Below are 18,389 nucleotides of genomic sequence, written 5' to 3' on the forward strand. Positions count from 1 at the left end.
ATAAATCTCTGTGAAATAAATCATTTTACTTGTTCCAGAAAATAAATATAGATTTTCTTCCATGTACTCTGGGGTCTTTTGCAATACTCTGGTAGACAATACTTGTCTAGTTGTTGGAAATTTAATGATGTGGTTAATGGCTCAGTGCTCTTTCTTCTTTTCCTTCCAGGATGAGAGTATTGATGCTAGAGTTAGAGTGAAGAATCTCAGTGAGAGAGTATTTTAAATAATGGACATGAAAGTGTACATGTTCCTTGGGTAATTCCTTCCTGGATTATCAAGTAAGAATGACCTTCTTCAGTCTAGCCAAAAAGCACGTGGACTCACAGGCAGTCTTCAGGGTCTCTGGGAACCACAGCAGCGATGTGGCCTCAGCCTCCTCACTTCTCTAAGGTTTTACATCTCTCACTATCTGAGTGGAGACTTAATCAAATTTTATAGTGGTTGCTTTTCCCTGGCCTATAACTCTCTTCAAACTTCACATGTGCAATTCTGAAATAGAAGAGAATTTCAAAATCCCTCTACACCAACTTACAGACTGAAATGTATTACTGTTTATCCTTGAATTGGGGTGTTCAGGAAAGCAAAACAAAAATAACTTCTGCACTTAAAGTTGCAAAGTAGAAATCCATTTAAGAATAAAGGATGAAAGGAGAGAGTGGCGATATTAAATTATACCTGAGTGACATACTCTCTCTCAAGTTGTAGGGGGACAGCTATACCAAAAACAAGGCACAGGTCTTTACTATTGGAGACAGAAAGAGTCATACTCCTTTATCTGGAATGATGCCAATGAAATTCTCTCTAGAGGGGAGACAGATGACTCTTAGGAGTTCCTTTCAGGAGCTCTGGAAATTTAGGCTCTCCATTCTTCTTCAATCAATGTTTTCAGTACTGCCTTCTCCCAGAGTCTTTTGCATCCATCTTCTTGGAACAGAGTCCATGGGAAGACTCTCTGGGAAGGTGCATGAGATCACAGGCTTTGAGTTCAGTACAGAGACTAGAAATTCATTAGAAAGTTACCTCCTTTCCCAAAGCCCGAGTCTCCTTCAACTATAAAATGGCAATGATGGGAGTGTGCTTCACAGGATTAATATAAAAAAATTCAGGGCTTGACATACAGAAAGTACTCAGCAGAAAAGGGGGCCCTCCTACACGGTTGACAGGAATGTAAACTGGTGCGGGCACTATGGAAAACACTATAGACAGACATTTCTCAAAAATGTAAAAATAGGGTTGTTTCACGATCTAGTAACCTGACTCCTGGTCATGTATCCAAACAACTATAATTCAAAAAGATACATGCACCCCTATGTTCATAGCAGCACTGTTTGTAATAACCAAGACAAAGAAACAACCTAAACGTCCATCAACAGATGAATGGATACAGAAGATTTAAGACACACACACACATACACACACACATGTAAACACACAATAATGGAATACTACTCAGCCATAAAAGAGAATGAAATAATGCCATTTGAAGCAGCAGCAAAGATGGACCCAGACTTTATCATACTAAGGGAAGTAAATCAAAAAGAGAAAAATAAATAGTATATGATATCACTTATATATGTAAAATATGACACAAATGAACTTATCTATGAAACAGAAACAGACTCAGACAAAGAGAACAAACCTGTGGTTAACATGGGGGGAGGGAAGGACTGGGAGTTTGGGATTAGCAGATGCAAACTATTATATATAGAATGGATAAAGGACAAGTCCTACTGTATAGTACAAAGAACTATATTCAATATCCAGTAATAAACCACCATGGAAAGGAAAGAATGTATATATATACACACACACAAATAACTGAATAATTCTGCTATACAGCAGAAATCAAGACAACATTGTAAATCAATTATACTTCAAGAAAATAAAATTTGAAAAATGAATAAATTTGTATGATGGACAATAAAAGAAAGTACACAGTAAACTTTACTACTACTATCACTACTTCTTGGGGGATCTTCCGAACTCGAGATCAAACCCTGGTCTCCCACAGTGTAGGCAGGTTCTCTACCAGCTGAGCCACCAGTGAAGTCGAAGAATACTGCAGTGGGGAGACTATCCCTTCTCCAGCCTTTCTATTTGCTTTATATGAAAAATGAAGAAAGCAGAAATGACCCCATTAAAGTAAACTTAAACCAATGCTGACTGTTCTCACAACTCTCACAAAACATAAAGTTTTCTTTAATCACATTTGTTGTGTCTTTTGTATTACCCTGATTTCATTATATATATATATATATATATGCATCAGTTCAGTTCAGTCACTCAGTCATGTCTAACTCTTTGCGACATCATGAATCACAGCACGCCAGGCCTCCCTGTCCATCACCAACTTCCGGAGTATATTCAAATTCATATATATATATATACACATATATATCTGTGTGTGTGTATAAACATCATTACTCCATCATAGTTTGGCCCAGGTAAATAGCAGAGAGGGAACACAGCTCCACCCATCAACAGAAAATTGGGTTAAACATTTACTGAGCATGGCCCCGCCCATCAGAACAAGACCCAGTTTCCCCCTCAGTCAGTCTCTCCCATCAGGAAGCTTCCATAAGCCTCTTATCCTTCTCCATCAGAGGGCAGGCAGACTGAAAACCACAATCACAGAAAACTAACCAATCTGATCACATGGACCACAGCCTTGTCTAATTCAATGAAATTATGAGGCATGCTGTGCAGGGCCACCCAAGACAGACGGGTCATGGTGGAGAGTTCTGATAAAATGTGATCCACTGGAGAAGAAAGGGAATGGCAAACCACTTCAGTATTCTTGCCTTGAGAACCCCATGAACAGTATGAAAAGGCAAAAATATAGGACACTGAAAGATGAACTCCCCAGGTCGGTAGGTGACCAATATGCTACTGGAGATTAGTGGAGATATAACTCCAGAAAAAATGAAGAGACGCCAAAGCAAAAACACCACCCAGTTGTGGATGAGACAGGTGGTGGAAGCAAGGTCCAATGCTATAAAGAGAAATATTGCATAGGAACCTGGAATGTTAGTTCCATGAATCAAGGCAAATTGGAAGTGGTCAAGTAGGAGATGGGAGGAGTGAACACTGATATTTTAGGAATCAGCAAACTAATGGAATGGACTGGAATGGGTGAATTTAACTCAGATGACCATTATATCTAATTACTGTGGGCAAGAATCCCTTAGAAAGAATGAAGTAGCCATCACAGTCAACAAAAGAATCCAAAATGCAGTACTTGGATGCAATCTCAAAAATCACAGATAGATCTCTGTTTGCTTCCAAGGAAAACCATTCAATATCGCAGTAACCCAAGTCTATGCACCGACCAGTAATGCTGAAGAAGCTGAAGTTGAACGGTTCTATGAAGACCTACAAGACCTTCTAGAACTAACACCCAAAAAAGATGTCCTTTTCATTATAGGGGACTGGAATGCAAAAGTAGGAAGTCAGTGGACTCATCTAACTGGTAGCAAATGAGACTTGCTGATTACAGGAATGTGATGAGTCAGTAATATTTGAGAAAATGTTGGGCAGATTTTCTTTTCCTCTTTTAATGTTATCTAAAAATCAGCAAAAATACAGCAGCAAAAAAAAAAAGTCCTGGATTATTTCCCAGGACTGCTAAATACACACTGCTTCAAGTATGTATTTTCTAAGGTCTAAAGAATGGTGTAATTCTGATTCTGTTATTTTTGGTTTGGGTTTTATTTATTAATATTTGCTGACATCAGTCAGACTAAGAGGACTGCAAATCACCAAACGACTCCAGCAACAGCAGGAGCAACAACAAGTGCTGGATTAGGAGTCAGGGAACTGAGATCAGCTGCGAGCTTTGCCATCAACTGTCTGTGTGACATTCGGCCCCATCACCTCCCTCTCTGAGCCTCTCTCTTCTTAGAAGGTGAACTTGAAGATGAGAGAAATTACTTCTAGAAAAACTCACTTTTAATATAAATAATTTTATTTATAGGGCAAATGATGGTCAAGAAATTTCTTTTAAAAATTCACTACAGGGACTTCCCTAGTGGTCCAGTGGTTAAGACTGTGTGCATCGAATGCAAGGAGCATAAGTTCATTCCCTTATCAGGAAAACTAAGTTCCCACATCCCACATGCTCCAAAAATCCCTGCGGATGGTGACTGCAACCACGGAATTAAAAGACACTTGCTCCTTGGAAGAAAAGCTATGACAAAACTAGACAGTGTATTAAAAAGCTGAAGCATCACTTTGTTGACAAAGACCCATCTAGTTAAAACTATGGTTTTTCCAGTAGTCATGTACAGATGTGAGAGCAGGACAATAAAGAAGGTAAAGCACCAAATAATTGATATTTTTGAACTGTGGTGCTGGAAAAGACCCTTGAGAGTATCACAGACAGCAAGGAGATCATACCAGTCAACACTAAAGGAAACCAACAGTGAATAATCATTGGAAAAACTGATGTTGAAGCTGAAGCTCCAATACTTTGGCCACCTGATGCAAAGAGCTGACTTACTGGAAAAGACCCTAATGCTGGGAAAGACTGAGGACAAGAAGAACGGGGCAACAGAGGATAAGATGGTTGAATGGCATCACTGACTCAATGGACCTGAGTTTGAGCAAGCTGTGGTAGCTGGTGATGGACAGGGAAGCCTGGTGTTCATGGGGTCTCAAAGAGTCGGATACAACTTAGCACATCAACAACAACAACTTGTTGTTGTGCTCAGTCATGTCCAACACCCCACAACCCCATGAACTACATACAGCCCACCAGGCTCCTCTGTCTGTGGAATTTTCCAGGCAAGAATATTGGAGTGGGTTGCCATTTCCTAGGTTGGGTTGCCTAGTGGGTTGCCATCTTCTTGACCTAGGGATCGAATCTGTATCTCTTGTGTTTCCTGTACTGGCAGGCAGATTCTTTACCACTGAGCCAACTGGGAAGCCCAACATGCATATGCGTGGCCAAAAAAAAAAAAAGGCTTTAATTTTTTTTAACTAAAAAAATTAAATTCAGCTTTTAGGGGAGATGTATGCTTTTCTTCCTACAGAGGTAGAGGTAGACTAAGGCAATTATTTTCCTACTTAGAAGACTGATAAATCTAGAGTACAGGGTCTCACATCCTGGCCAAAAGAACCAATATTCTCACTAAAAATCTCTGTTATTCTTCTTGACAAAATGCATTCACTCAGTATATCTATGAAAATGAATTAAACCAATTAGGAAATCAAGTAAAAATTGATATATTAATGTTTAATAGACTATATTTCAGCATGAGATGGCTATTGAGTTATTCACTTGCCCAATATCTTGTGGTAAAGCTTTAGGAGTAGAGGGAGAAGATAAAATTAATAAACCTTGCCTGTCTAAATCCATTACAGGCTAACATTATCCTTTGCCATTTTCCCAATGACAGAACATACATAGCAGGAGGTGGTTGAATTACCTTCTGCTTCCTGCTGAATCTTTCTTTAAGAATGTGAACCTTTAATCAGAAGTGACATGTTTCTGACCTAATGTTACATATGGGAGGTGTATAGACATGTGAAGTCAAGGGCTCCTCCCTCATTCCAAAAGACAAACAGCTATTTTTAGATGGGTCAGAAGAGTAAGAAAGTCAGTCCTTCCATAAGAACTGTCCTAATCTGTATCAGTACATCTCCTGAGCCATTTATTTAAACAATGACACCACAAGATACAACAGCACAAGTTCGAGATTATAAATTGTGCTGGAAAAAGCTTTGCTTGTCATTAAAATAGTGAGTAAATTTGAAATAGTAGTCCTTCATTTTATAGCAATAACCACATATGTCACCTTATATCAAAACCACAAACCATATCCTATACTGGATAAAGAAATATATCCCAAATATGTCTTATAATGGTTAAATAATGATAGTCAGCAGAGCTTTATTGACATGATAAGCATTGCTATAGAAAAACTATTCATTGTTAAAGAAAAAAAATAAGATCACAAAATCGTATGTATAATATGAATCTGTTTTATGATAAACTACCTATATGCTTTTTACGAGAAAAGTATCTGGAAGAGTATGAAGCAAGGTACAGGTGTGATTAACTCTGGGAGGTAGAATTAAGGGTTCAAAATTTGTTTAACAATAATCATGTAACATCGTATAACAGGAAATGGGTTTTGTTTTGTTTTTGTTGAACAGTTTTAACAATGTGCTAAAAATGCTTAAGATATAATGTTAATGCCTTAGCATAAATAATATGCAGTCCAATTGGGATTCTGATTTTAAATTTTAATAAATATATACATTTTTACATTCACCAAAAAAACACCATTAGCGGATAATTCAGGTTTTCTTGTATACCTGAATGCAATGATTTTGTTTTTGCTTTCTTAAGGAATCAGGAGATTTTTTTTCAAGATGATAGCTATGATTGCTAAAGCACCTCAGTATCACTTTAAATACTGCTTTATATAAAATAACATGGGAGTCTTAAAGTATATATGTTACAGATTACAAGATCACATGTATTAAGATTTGGGGAGTTAAAATAAAATTTAGAAATAATTTAAAGGAATAATTATAAGAACCACTAAATAAGCCTGGCACGCTGAAGTCTATAGGGGTGGCAAAGAGTTGGACATGACTGAGCAACTGAACTGAAACGTAAGATTAGAATGCAGATCTCCTGATTCTCTGATGAGAGTAATTACTCATTAGATTCCTGAAATCTAGTAAATGACTCCTGTTTTAAATAAATATTAGGTTGGTGCAAAAGTAATTTCAATTTTGCATTGTTAAACTTTGCCATTTCATACTGGAATACATTATTAAATAAATGTGGTTATGTTATACATCATTTTGATGTGCATTTCATGCTTTATGTTTTCTGGTAGTAAATTATTATTTGCTGTTTACAAGTATTTTAGACTATGGAAATGATGCTAGATGACAAACAAATGTGAGCTATTTTCTTACCTGGGTTCAAAATGGGTCATAAGGCAATGGAGGCAACTCTCAGTATCAACCAGCATTTGGCCCAGGAACTGCTAGTGAATATACAGTGCAGTTCAAGAACTTTGCAAAGGAGACTAGAACACTGAAGATGAGGAGCGCAGTGACTGGTCATCAGAAGCTGACAATGACCAACTGAGAGTATCTTCGATGCTTATTCTCTTACAACTACACAAGAAGTTGCCCAAGAACTCAACATTAACCATTCTAGAGTCATTAGACATTTGAAGCAAACTGGAAAGGTGAAAATGCCCGACATGAGGGTACCTCATGAGCTGATCTCAAGTAAAAAACAAATGTTGTTTTGAAGTGTCATCTTCTCTTGTTTTATGCAGCAATAGTGAGCCACTTCTTGATCTGATTGTGATATGCAATGAAAAGTGGGTTTTATATGACAACCAGCAATGACCAGCTCAGTGGTTGGACCAAGAAGATGCTCCAAGGCATTTCCCAAAGCCAAAATGGCACCAAAAAGGATCACTGACACTGTTTGGTGGTCTGCTGCCCGTCTGTTCCACTATAACTTTCTGAATTCCTATGAAACCATTATATCTGAGAAGTATGCTCAGCACATCAATGAGATGCAGGAAAAGCTGCAACACCTGCAGCCAGTATTGATCAACAGAAAGGGTCTTATTCCTTTCCACGACAATGCCTGATCGCACGTCGTTCAAAAGAAGAACAGACTGGGTTACAAAGTTTTGCCTCATCTGCCATATTCGCCTGACTTCTAGCCAACTGACTACCACTTTTTCAGGCATCTCAACAACATTTTGCATGGAAAATACTTCTATATCCAACAGGAGGCAGAAAATGCTTTCCAAGAGTTCAACAAATCCTGAAACATGGATTTTTATGTTACAGGAAAAAAACAAACTTATTTCTCATTGGCAAAAAAGTGTTGACTGTAACGGCTCCTATTTTGACTAATAAAGATGTATTTAAGCCTAGTTATAATGACTTAAAATTCAGGGTCCAGAATCTTAATTACTTTTGCATCAACCTAGTAACAGTCTAAATTACGCCTATATAACATTCTTTATGAAGTAATGTGAACACCAGATTAATCTGATTTTCACTTGCTTTAGTTGGACTCATCAGCAGAAATTCTGTATTTTCTATGCCATTTTTCCTTGAAGTGTTCTGAAAATAATTTGATTGGGCCAATTTTATCTTGGTATTAAACATTATTAATCTATATGAAATATTTGCTTTATAAATTGCTAGGAATTCTTCTGCCTAGACAGTGAGAAGTCTGTTGTCACCACTTCTACAGCTGGGCTAATCCCAAGAAAATATTCTTCTTACCTCCAGCCATATCTCTTAAAGAAATATATAAATAGTATCATAAAAGAAAGGAGGTATTTTATTTTATGATCACACTAGCGTAACTGAGTTATCAACTAGCCAAGAGTGAAGGTATGAATCTTTATTTAAGGATATTGTTACTCTTTAGTCATAAACTATAAACTTAGACTTGAAAAATAACATTACTCATCACTTTTCTTAATTATTCCTGTAGATCTTTCAACAAGGTTTAAAACACAGATGCTTGATAAAACATGATGAGAATTAAAAGAAAGGCCTGGTTTAAGAGAAAATATACAATGCTTGATTACATGAAAATTAGAGTGCATGCCACAAACGAGACACTGGGTCTGTGGCTACAGGACACTTTTTAAAGGCTGTCATGGCCACTTGGGTCTCAAGCCAGGCACTTAGTCTCCTTTTTCTTCACCTCAGGCTGCCAAAGCTGGAGAGAATTGACTCCACTGTTGTTTTGTGACCTCAAAACAGTTTGACAATCCTCTTAGTATTTTAGTAGTTCCCTTTTTCATATTAGACATGTCTGACCTAGACCTTTCCCATTCTCTTCAACTGACTTCCTCATTTCTGCTCCTCTTGTTCTTTTTGTTCAAGACAAAGATGTATCTTCAAAGAATCATGGAAAGATACTTGGGGTAAAATTCTACAATATAAAACTACTGCCTTGATAGCTAAAGCTTTCTCTGTTCCAGCCTTCTGTTTATTTAGCAAATATTCCCAGCATTCATTTCTTTATCAAATATTAAGTAACACAGCACACTTATTATCTACAAATTACTATGCTACTCCAAATATTTAATTTCACTTTGCAGCCTGATGTCAGAATATCAATTTATTTTACATTTATTAATCTCATTTGATTCAGAAGATGACTGGGTTATTAAAATGACATTATTTATCCCCCACCTTTCTATTTATGAAGAAATTAAAACCTGAAGAAGATGCTTAAGGCTAAATAAGAGGTCAGAGACAAAAGCCCAAGCTAAAACACAAGTTCCATTGCCATAATACTTTGTTAAGGAAATCAGTTGCACAGAGCAGTTGTGTCTCTGCACTGCGTCAGAACTCTGTGCTCCTAAAATGATAATCAACCTGAAGAGTAATGGAATGACAAAGTAAGCTGCTCATCCACTCTTTTGGCAATGGGGAAACAAAAATCCAATCAGAATAAAAAAAATGTTAATGCCCAACCTACAACAACAATAACAACAACAAGGGCTTCCCCGGGGACTCAGACAGTAAAGAATCTGCCTGCAACACAGAAGACCTGGGTTTGATCCCTGAGTCGGGAAGATCACAGCCTGATTGTCTCGAATCAAGGACCCACTCAGTACACATCCTCCAAGGTGAGATGACCTTGTTTTCACACACAGCTGCTAAAAGTACACGTCACATATAGGTAATTCTCTACCTCTAAGAGATGAGAAAAACTATTCTCTGGCTGCAGACTTCTAAATCTTGAGTGCTATTTCCTAGATAATAGAACAGAGATGTCAAGGCCATTTTTCTTTTCCAAACTTTATCATGAAAAATTTCAAATGTGCAGACAAGTTGAAAGAAAAGCATGACAAACACCTGTATGAAAATGAAAGTGAAAGTTGCTAAGTCGTGTCTGACTTTCTGTGACCCCATGGATAATACAGTCCATGGAATTCTCCATACCAGAATACTGGACTGGGTAGCCTTTCCCTTCTTCAGGGGATCTTCCCAACCCAGGGATTGAACCCCAGTCTCCTGCATTGCAGGTGGATTCTTTACCAGCTGAACCACCAGGGAAGCCAAAAAACCATGAAATTAAACAAACATTAATACTCTTCATGCAGGTGGATTCTTTACCAACTGGACCACCAGGGAAGTCCAAACACCTGTATACCCGCCATGAAATTAAACACCCATTAATATTCTTCATACTACATTATCTTCAATATGTTTTAACACTTAAAAATTTCACTAAGGAATCTTTACAAGAGGCATACTCATCCTCTGAATGACTTCAATGACTTCCCCTTTAGCCCCCTCACCCCCGCCAATCTTTGTACATCTCAATAGAAGAAACACTTAAATCCTTAAAGGATTTTGCCTTGAACATGCATGACAATCAGCCCAGAGGGTTTGTTCTACCCAGTTTCTTCATCACTGCCTTGATATTTAAAGCCTTCCTTGTACCAGTTTTCTGTATCCAGGTCTTCATGGTTGCCTTTCAGCTCTCCTTATTCCAACTGATGAACCTTGCCTTTATCAATTTCTTTGCAATGATCTTTTCTGTGCCCCGAGATTCCACATACCAAAAATCATTCCTTAGTAAACTGGGATTGGTGTGAAGCTCAGAACCTAAAAGTGAACCTTCCACAGATGACTCAGGACTATAGTTCTTTAGGGGCTTATTCTGTCAATCAGAACAAAGTCTGTATCTGTGGATCAATGCAAGCTATTTCCATCTCACTATTCTTTACCTTCCTTTTTTTCCCCTTTGCATGCTCTTCTACTATTCTTTACTTCTACTTGCAAGTACCTAAGGAGTAAGACAGAATGATAACAAAGAGCAACATCATTGTATTCAAACAATTATGCTTTCCTGGGCAGGAGCTGTGTAACTTGGTATATAAGTTCCAGAGTTTCTTCATGTAAGAAGGAAAAACCAATCAACCAACCAACCAACAGTGCCCACTTTGTAGGAATTAAAGTTAATATTAAATGAGATTCATCTCATTAGCACTGATTCAAATGAATTATTTTTAATGGCTGAGTAATATTCCGTGGTGTATATGTACCACAGCTTCCTTATCCATTCATCTGCTGATGGGCATCTAGGTTGCTTCCATGTCCTGGCTATTATAAACAGTGCTGCAATGAACATTGGGGTGCACGTGTCTCTTTCAGATCTGGTTTCCTCGGTGTGTATGCCCAGAAGTGGGATTGCTGGGTCATATGGCAGTTCTATTTCCAGTTTTTTAAGAAATCTCCACACTGTTCTCCATAGTGGCTGTACTAGTTTGCATTCCCACCAACAGTGTAAGAGGGTTCCCCTGGAGCCCATTATACAGAGTGAAGTAAGACAGAAAGATAAAGAACATTACAGCATACTAACACATATATATGGAATTTAGAAAGATGGTAATAACCCTATAACCTATATGCAAAACAGAAATAACCCTATATGCAAAACAGAAAAAGAGACACAGATGTACAGAACAGATTTTGGACTCTGTGGGAGAAGGCGAGGGTGGGATTTTCAAGAGAACAGCATCAAAACATGTATATTATCTAGGGTGAAACAGATTACCAGCCCAGGTTGGATGCATGAGACAAGTGCTCGGGCCTGGTGCACTGGGAAGACCCAGAGGGATCGGGTAGAGAGGGAGGCGGGAGGGGGGATCGGGATGGGGAATACATGTAAATCCATGGCTGATTCATGACAAAACCCACTACAAAGTTGTAAAATAATTAGCCTCCAACTAATAAAAATAAATGGAAAAAAATAATAAAATATTAAATGAGATTATATAAGGAATGTTCTGGCACAGGGCCAAGTACAGATTAAATCCTTTAATGAATACTAACTACTAAATTAATACTATTACTAGTCTAAAGGCTGTTGGAAGTCAGCCACTACTGAACACAGACACAAGTTAAATTTTTTAGCAAACTCTAAGTAACAGAGAGACTGAGGTCAGGGGGTAGGTAAGTAGCAGGAGGGATTAAGCAGATCTGAATCAACCCAGCAGTAGTGATTTTAATTGAGTTCCTTTTACTTATTTATTGAAAAAATGAAACTTCTGATGTTAAAAAGGGATATCCAGCCTGCATTAAATTTCAGCCATGAAATAAATTGTTCTATCAGTTAAAAATTGGAAAGAGATATATACAAATTTCCTGAAAGACTTCTTACCAATTTCATATTCAGAACTATATAGCTGATAGAACAATCACAATCCATGAGGCTTTTTCAAGTAGAAACTTTAACTTTATGCACATCAGATGTGTTCAGGAACTTGCATATGTTGTTGATTTACAGTGATGATTTACAGCAATGGTGTCCAGTTGGTCTTGGTAAGAATGAACAGCCACCAGGTTTTTGTCTGATTATTGGCTTAATGCCTTAAAGAAGCAGTATTTATCACCTATGCTGGCCCCCTCTTTTCCCTCTCAATTGTACAGACATTCTGATTGCTGATTTTTCCCACCCATTCAACTTTGAATATGTGCATTCAGAATTCATTGACAGTCTTCACTTAGTTTATTTACACTGTAGGTGCTGGGTATAACAGAGAACACAACTGGTTCTCTGTTCTAAATGTGGGTATCATCAGGAAAAACAAAGAGGGCAAGATTATTTCTACATGATTGCTGTGATGATCTGCTGGGCAAATGCATCCAGCACTGGGTCAGATGCTTAGCCAAAACTTGCCACTCCCTGCTGAATTAGTAACTTATATCTGTGCCTCTCTCTGCCTTCTTCAGCATTCTGACTTCTCTCTGTGTGTAACTCTTAAAACGTGAACTACAACCTCCACTGTCCATGTGGTCACCATCTTATCAAGGTCTTTGTGATGCCTTATGTTTTGTAATGGTTCCACAATATATCTGCTAAGACAATTATTTCCATAAGTCCGTTCAAATGCCACCACTTTGGTGGAGTCTGCAGACACTGCCAGTTAACTTGTTTTATTTTTCCACTGTTTCCCTTTTGCCATAAGGCTTGTATGTGACCAGTGCCTGTATCCAAGGCATCTCTTTACTTTCAATGGCTGATGGAGTACAAACATGCTCTCTCTGCTTCACTCCCTCCCTCTTGATAAACAAATGCTATTCTCTCTACAAATAGGATAAACAAAGAAGCTGGCTTATAAGGATCTAAGACAATGAACCAATCAGGACGCTGAATGCAGCAGATAATGAAAATGAGATGTAACAGACAGGAACAATGCCAGAGTGAGAGGCATCCTGGGCTAACCGTTATGAGCTCTGGCTCTGAACTTAGAACAGGAGTGGGCTCCCATTTTCACTGGTTACTTCTCTGTGATCTTAGACAAGCTATACCAGCCTTCATTTGAAATAAAGACTGTAACAGTTTTAACTTATGAGATTGTTGCAAGTCATCATAACTGTAATAACACAGGGAGTGTACTAACTAATGTCTGACCCTTAACAAGTGTGTTCAATAAATGAGTAACAATATTGTTATTATCATCATCATTATGACAAAGTCATCAAGTGTTCATGTAAAACAGAATATATCAGACACATTGAACATTACAAAATATCATTTTTTTCCCCCAATAATGCAGAGGAATTCTTTACCCTGAGATGTTTTCAGAGTAAGACAGATATCTTTTTTCTTCATCATTTTTCCAGGGAACCATCTAATACAAAATAAACTTTTTAAAGAAGAAACTCATATTCTACAACTCATCCTCCAGAGAGAGCAGAGCATCACAATCCTTTTCTGCTATAAAGGTATATTTAATAGTGTCAAGTCACTATTAATAAACATGAGATGATGGCTTTATTTATTTGCAAGTCTGATTACTCCTTGGAGGTGAGAGGATACAGAAAGCCCTCCTTTCCTCGGAAGGCCAGACTCAGCTCACAGAGCTCAGGAACAAATCAGGAAACAGAGCATCTGCCACATTCAAACAAGTATTGGGCATTCAGAACTTTTCTCCACTTTAAAGAAACCCCATGTGTAAGCTATTTTAATATTGCTTATCCCTACCTCTTAAAGAAAGCAGCTTTAGGATCAGCAGCTGATATTGGAAGATAATTCAGAAAAAAACTTAGGCTTAGCTGGGGATAAGTCCCTTTGTAAACATGCTCCCCCTAAGCTCTCAGATGTCTATTGAATAGGAGGTTTAACTGCTTATCAGCAGAATTAAAGGAGGATTCAGGAAAAATAGCACAATATTCCCCTCCAATAAAGAGCAGTAAGTATTGTGCTCAGGGAAAGTTTGATTTTGAAACGGTCACTACAGACCTGAGGCCATAAAGGACTGTCCCATCTGGATGCAGGCGAATCATACGGTTCTTGACGGTCACTCCATGCACAAACGACTTCTTATCGTTCAGGAAGTAGGTATCAGGCACCCAGAGTTGGTCAGCCACTCTATTGTCCAGAGTCAAGTTTAAAGGTATTACGTTATAGGACAGCCTCTTATCTCTCCAAGCTTGCTGAAAGTACATTGTCAAGGTATAGTCCTGTGAAATTGAGAAGATAAAAAAAAATGGTTATTTTGTACCTAAATGGAATTGGGAGATAAGCAAACAGTTGAGTATTCACAAGAAAATCTATCCAACCCAATACTATAAACATAAACTAGTCACAAATTCAGTTCAGTTCAGTTGCTCAGTCGTGTCTGACTTTGCCACCCCATGGACTGCAGCACGCCACGCTTCCCTGTCCATCATCAACTCACGGAGCTTGCTCAAACTCATGTCAAATTCACATATTGGCAAAAATTAATTTACTAAATCCATTCCAACTCAGCCCATGCTGTGTGCTGGGCACCACAGTTAAGTACAGAAGTGAAGACAGCATATCCTTTTGAAATTTGTTATATATTACTCAGGAAGAGGGCTTCCCTTGTGGCTCAGCTGGTAAAGGATCTGCCTGCAATGTGGGAGACCTGGGTTTGATCCCTGGGTGGGAGAAAGAAAAGGCTACCCTTTCCAGTATTCTGGCCTGGAGAATTCTATACAGTCCATGGGGTTGCAAAGAGTCGGACATGACTGAGTGGCTTTCACTTACTCAGGAAGAAAGATGGTAAGGAATAATTATTTAGTAAGTAATTTGTCTTTCTCAAAGAGGGTACTCAGGATTGCTTTTGGTGGGAAATAACTACAATTGCAAAAAATGGTCAATCGATTATAGTAGTAATTATAAGAGTTTACATGAGAATCTGTATCTGTCTAATCAAGGTGAGCTTCCTACAGGAGGTGTCATTTATATTGAGACTTATATATATAAGCTTCCTACCTCTCTAAACAATATAAGTTTAGTTAGTATTTCGTTAGAATTTTAGAAATTCTGGATCATCAGACAAGTCTCCTTACTTTGGAGAAACAATGGTTGCTATAAATTGAGCACTGGACTTAAGAGTCCCAGGCTCCAGCATTTCCTAACTATTTCTAGGACGTAAATTTACACAACTTCTTTTTACTTCAGTCCCATTAACTATAAATGGGGCTTTTAATACATCCTTGATCTATCAGAAGATTATTATGACAATTAAACGTGTAACTCAAATGTAATCCGGGAACTACAGAAAGCTATATATTATGAATAAAGCACTTACATACATCTTGTGACATGTTTTCTCCCTTAGAGGCCCATGGCTACAATGTAATTGCTCTCTCACCCTCATTTGAATGACTAAATGAAGGACTAAGTATTCATTTGAAAAGGATAATTACCATTCTATTTTAAAATCAGTTCAGAATGCCCTACTTGAGGGCTTAAAAAAACCAAAACTAGAATCAAGTATTAATCCTCTCTGCAACCTCAAAGCCAGCACAGTCCTAGGGCACAAATAATGAATGAATGAATGAATGAATGTTCAATAAATTAAGTCTATTGGATTTCTGCACATACCTGATTACTCTTGTGGATAAAATACATACTTCAATCTCTGTGAAGTCCCTGAGTTTCTCCAACCCTTGTTGAGATTTCTACATGTTAATATGGCTATGGAATTTTAAAATGTGACTTGCAAGTTATTACCTGATAAAAGCATTAAAGTTTCATAGGAAAAGTATAATACTCTGGCAAAAAATTATATATTTTTCCTGGTTTCACAAACATACCAATTTTTATCTCATTTAGGAGTCAGTGTGGAGCTGACTTCTGAATGAGAAGTACAGAATCAAATTAATATTCTAACAGAAGAATATTAATATCATAAAGGAGTCGGGCAAGACTGAATGACTAACATCCCTACACAAAAGATATGTCACCAACTCAATGGACATGAATTTGGGCAAACTCTGGGAGATAGTGAGGGACAGAGAAGCTACAGTCCATGGGGTTGCAAAGAGTTGTACATGACTTAGTGACTGAACAACAAAAGTATATTAAATAACTGTAGGTGAAATTTTCTTGAGTGTGTTACTTTAGTCAATGCTTTGAACTGTTTCATCTCACTCTAATTCTTAATAAAGAATTAGTCTGAGGATCTCTAGCATAGCATCTTGATTTATAATAAAAGCAAAGTTGAAGATATGAATTATATAACTAGAGAACAGAAAATGGATCAAACACATTTTTATATGTTTCTGTGTAACAAATGGCCTAAAAACTTGGCCATAAATAAAACAAGCAATTTATACTGTGCTCAAGAGAACACAATTAGCGATTTCTAATTCTTAGAGATAAAATGGAAAATTTGATTATTAGCTCTACTAGAAAATAAAGCTACATAAGCCCTCTAAAGATTTAAGGGAGATAACATAGTTTGGAAGGTGCTGGGGTTTATCAGTCAGCTGAGATCTGTTAGGACACAGGAAATTGTATTTTCTTTGGGGCTAAATAAATGGTGATATTGTGAGATCCTGAGTCATATGCTCACTCCTGTTATTTGTCAGCAAGGCAGTGCCTGCTAAGAAATGCTCCCAGATAGACCCCAGTGATTCTGCTAACTGTCACATCAATATTCATTTCTTTTATTTTTAAGTGACACATCAAGACACTGTCAAGAAAAGAAGTACCTGAATCAAAATAAATGCTATTGGACATAGAAGGAAAGAAAGGTTCTATGTTCTACCCTTTCTCTCCCAGGTCCTCATGCCCCCAGGATAAATGCTTTGAGCTTTTATGTAGAAAACATATTCTTTACACACATCCAGCAAGTCTACTTTCAGGAAGTTGTCTCAGAGTTGGTTTATTCAAAATGAAAAAAAAAAAAGTAAACCACTTCTGGGTGCTCTACAGTCCATGGCATCACCATGCAAGAAGGACTTAGATAATCATAATCAAAACTAAAACCAATGAACTTTCAATGCCGAACAAAATAGAGTATGCCTACTACAGGCTCTCTTTCCCACTAATCACAATTAGCCATCCTGGAAAGAATTAAAAAGCCACTACCAAGGACTGTGCAAAGTAAAATCTAGTAGGCAGACTGGCAAAGAATCAAAATGTGAAGAAAACCTATTACAATGGTGAGTTTCTTATTTTTTTGTTTTTTCTTCCTTTTATCATCTTAAAGTAATACATGCTCACACAAACACAGCCAAAGTATAAATAAATGGAGAGATACACCAAGTTCCTGGATTTGAAGAAATGAGCATTGCTAAGATGTCAATTCTTCTCAAATTGCTCTACAGGTAAAATTTAATCTTAATTAATATTTGAGTAGGATTTTTGTAGATATGCTGATTCTAAAATGTATATGGCAAGCAAAGGAATGAGAAAAAACAAAACAATTTCAAAGGAAAAGAATAAAATTGGAGGATTCACACTCTGATTTCTAGACTTACTAGACTTATTAAGACAGTATGACAGTGTAGTAATGATAGAAACACAGATCAATAAAACAGTAGAATCTACAAATAAACCCACATAAATATACTCAAAGATTTTTCTGATGAAGGAAAAATGGTAGTAGATTTGAGAAAGCATAAAATTTTCAGCAAATTATGTGAATCAACTGGAGCATGCAAATGGTAAATAAATAATTAAATAAACAAATAAATAAGGAAACAAGTAAGCAAGATAGATGTCTAAGATCTCGCTTCTGAGTATGAGACCCACGAATTCACTGTCGCATATGTGAAATTTGTAAATGTGACATTTCCACATCCCAAAGGTAGGTGGTCTCCAAACTTTAAAACTGTCTAAGTAATTATGCTAAACTAGGCTCTCAAAATAACACAAAAGCACAACTGGCCATTTTAACTTCTGATGATGATTCAGAGCAACTAAAACTGCAATAGCAGGTGGGAATACAGTCAACCACCTGGAAAACAACTGGATAATTTCTTATAACGTTAATAGACATTTGACATACAAGGCAGCAAACCCACTCCTGGGCATGTATCGAAAGCAGCTCCTGATACATGCAACATCATCACTGGTTTTCAAAGAAAGTTAAATCAAA

General features: G+C 37.4%; 1 protein-coding gene across 4 annotated transcripts in view; it reads right to left on the minus strand.

Moving 5' to 3' along the window:
• The window catches only part of GABRB2 (gamma-aminobutyric acid type A receptor subunit beta2), a 273,763-nt gene that overhangs the window by 157,720 nt on the left and 97,654 nt on the right, over positions 1 to 18,389 (minus strand). For all 4 annotated transcript variants that reach the window (XM_043913472.1, XM_043913474.1, XM_043913471.1 and 1 more), the window contains exon 5: positions 14,273 to 14,493. In XM_043913472.1, the coding sequence (XP_043769407.1) occupies positions 14,273 to 14,493 (221 nt within the window). The remainder of the gene's footprint in view (positions 1 to 14,272; positions 14,494 to 18,389) is intronic.

The sequence above is a fragment of the Cervus elaphus genome, chromosome 9 (assembly GCF_910594005.1).
Source record: "Cervus elaphus chromosome 9, mCerEla1.1, whole genome shotgun sequence".
Taxonomy (NCBI): domain Eukaryota; kingdom Metazoa; phylum Chordata; class Mammalia; order Artiodactyla; family Cervidae; genus Cervus; species Cervus elaphus.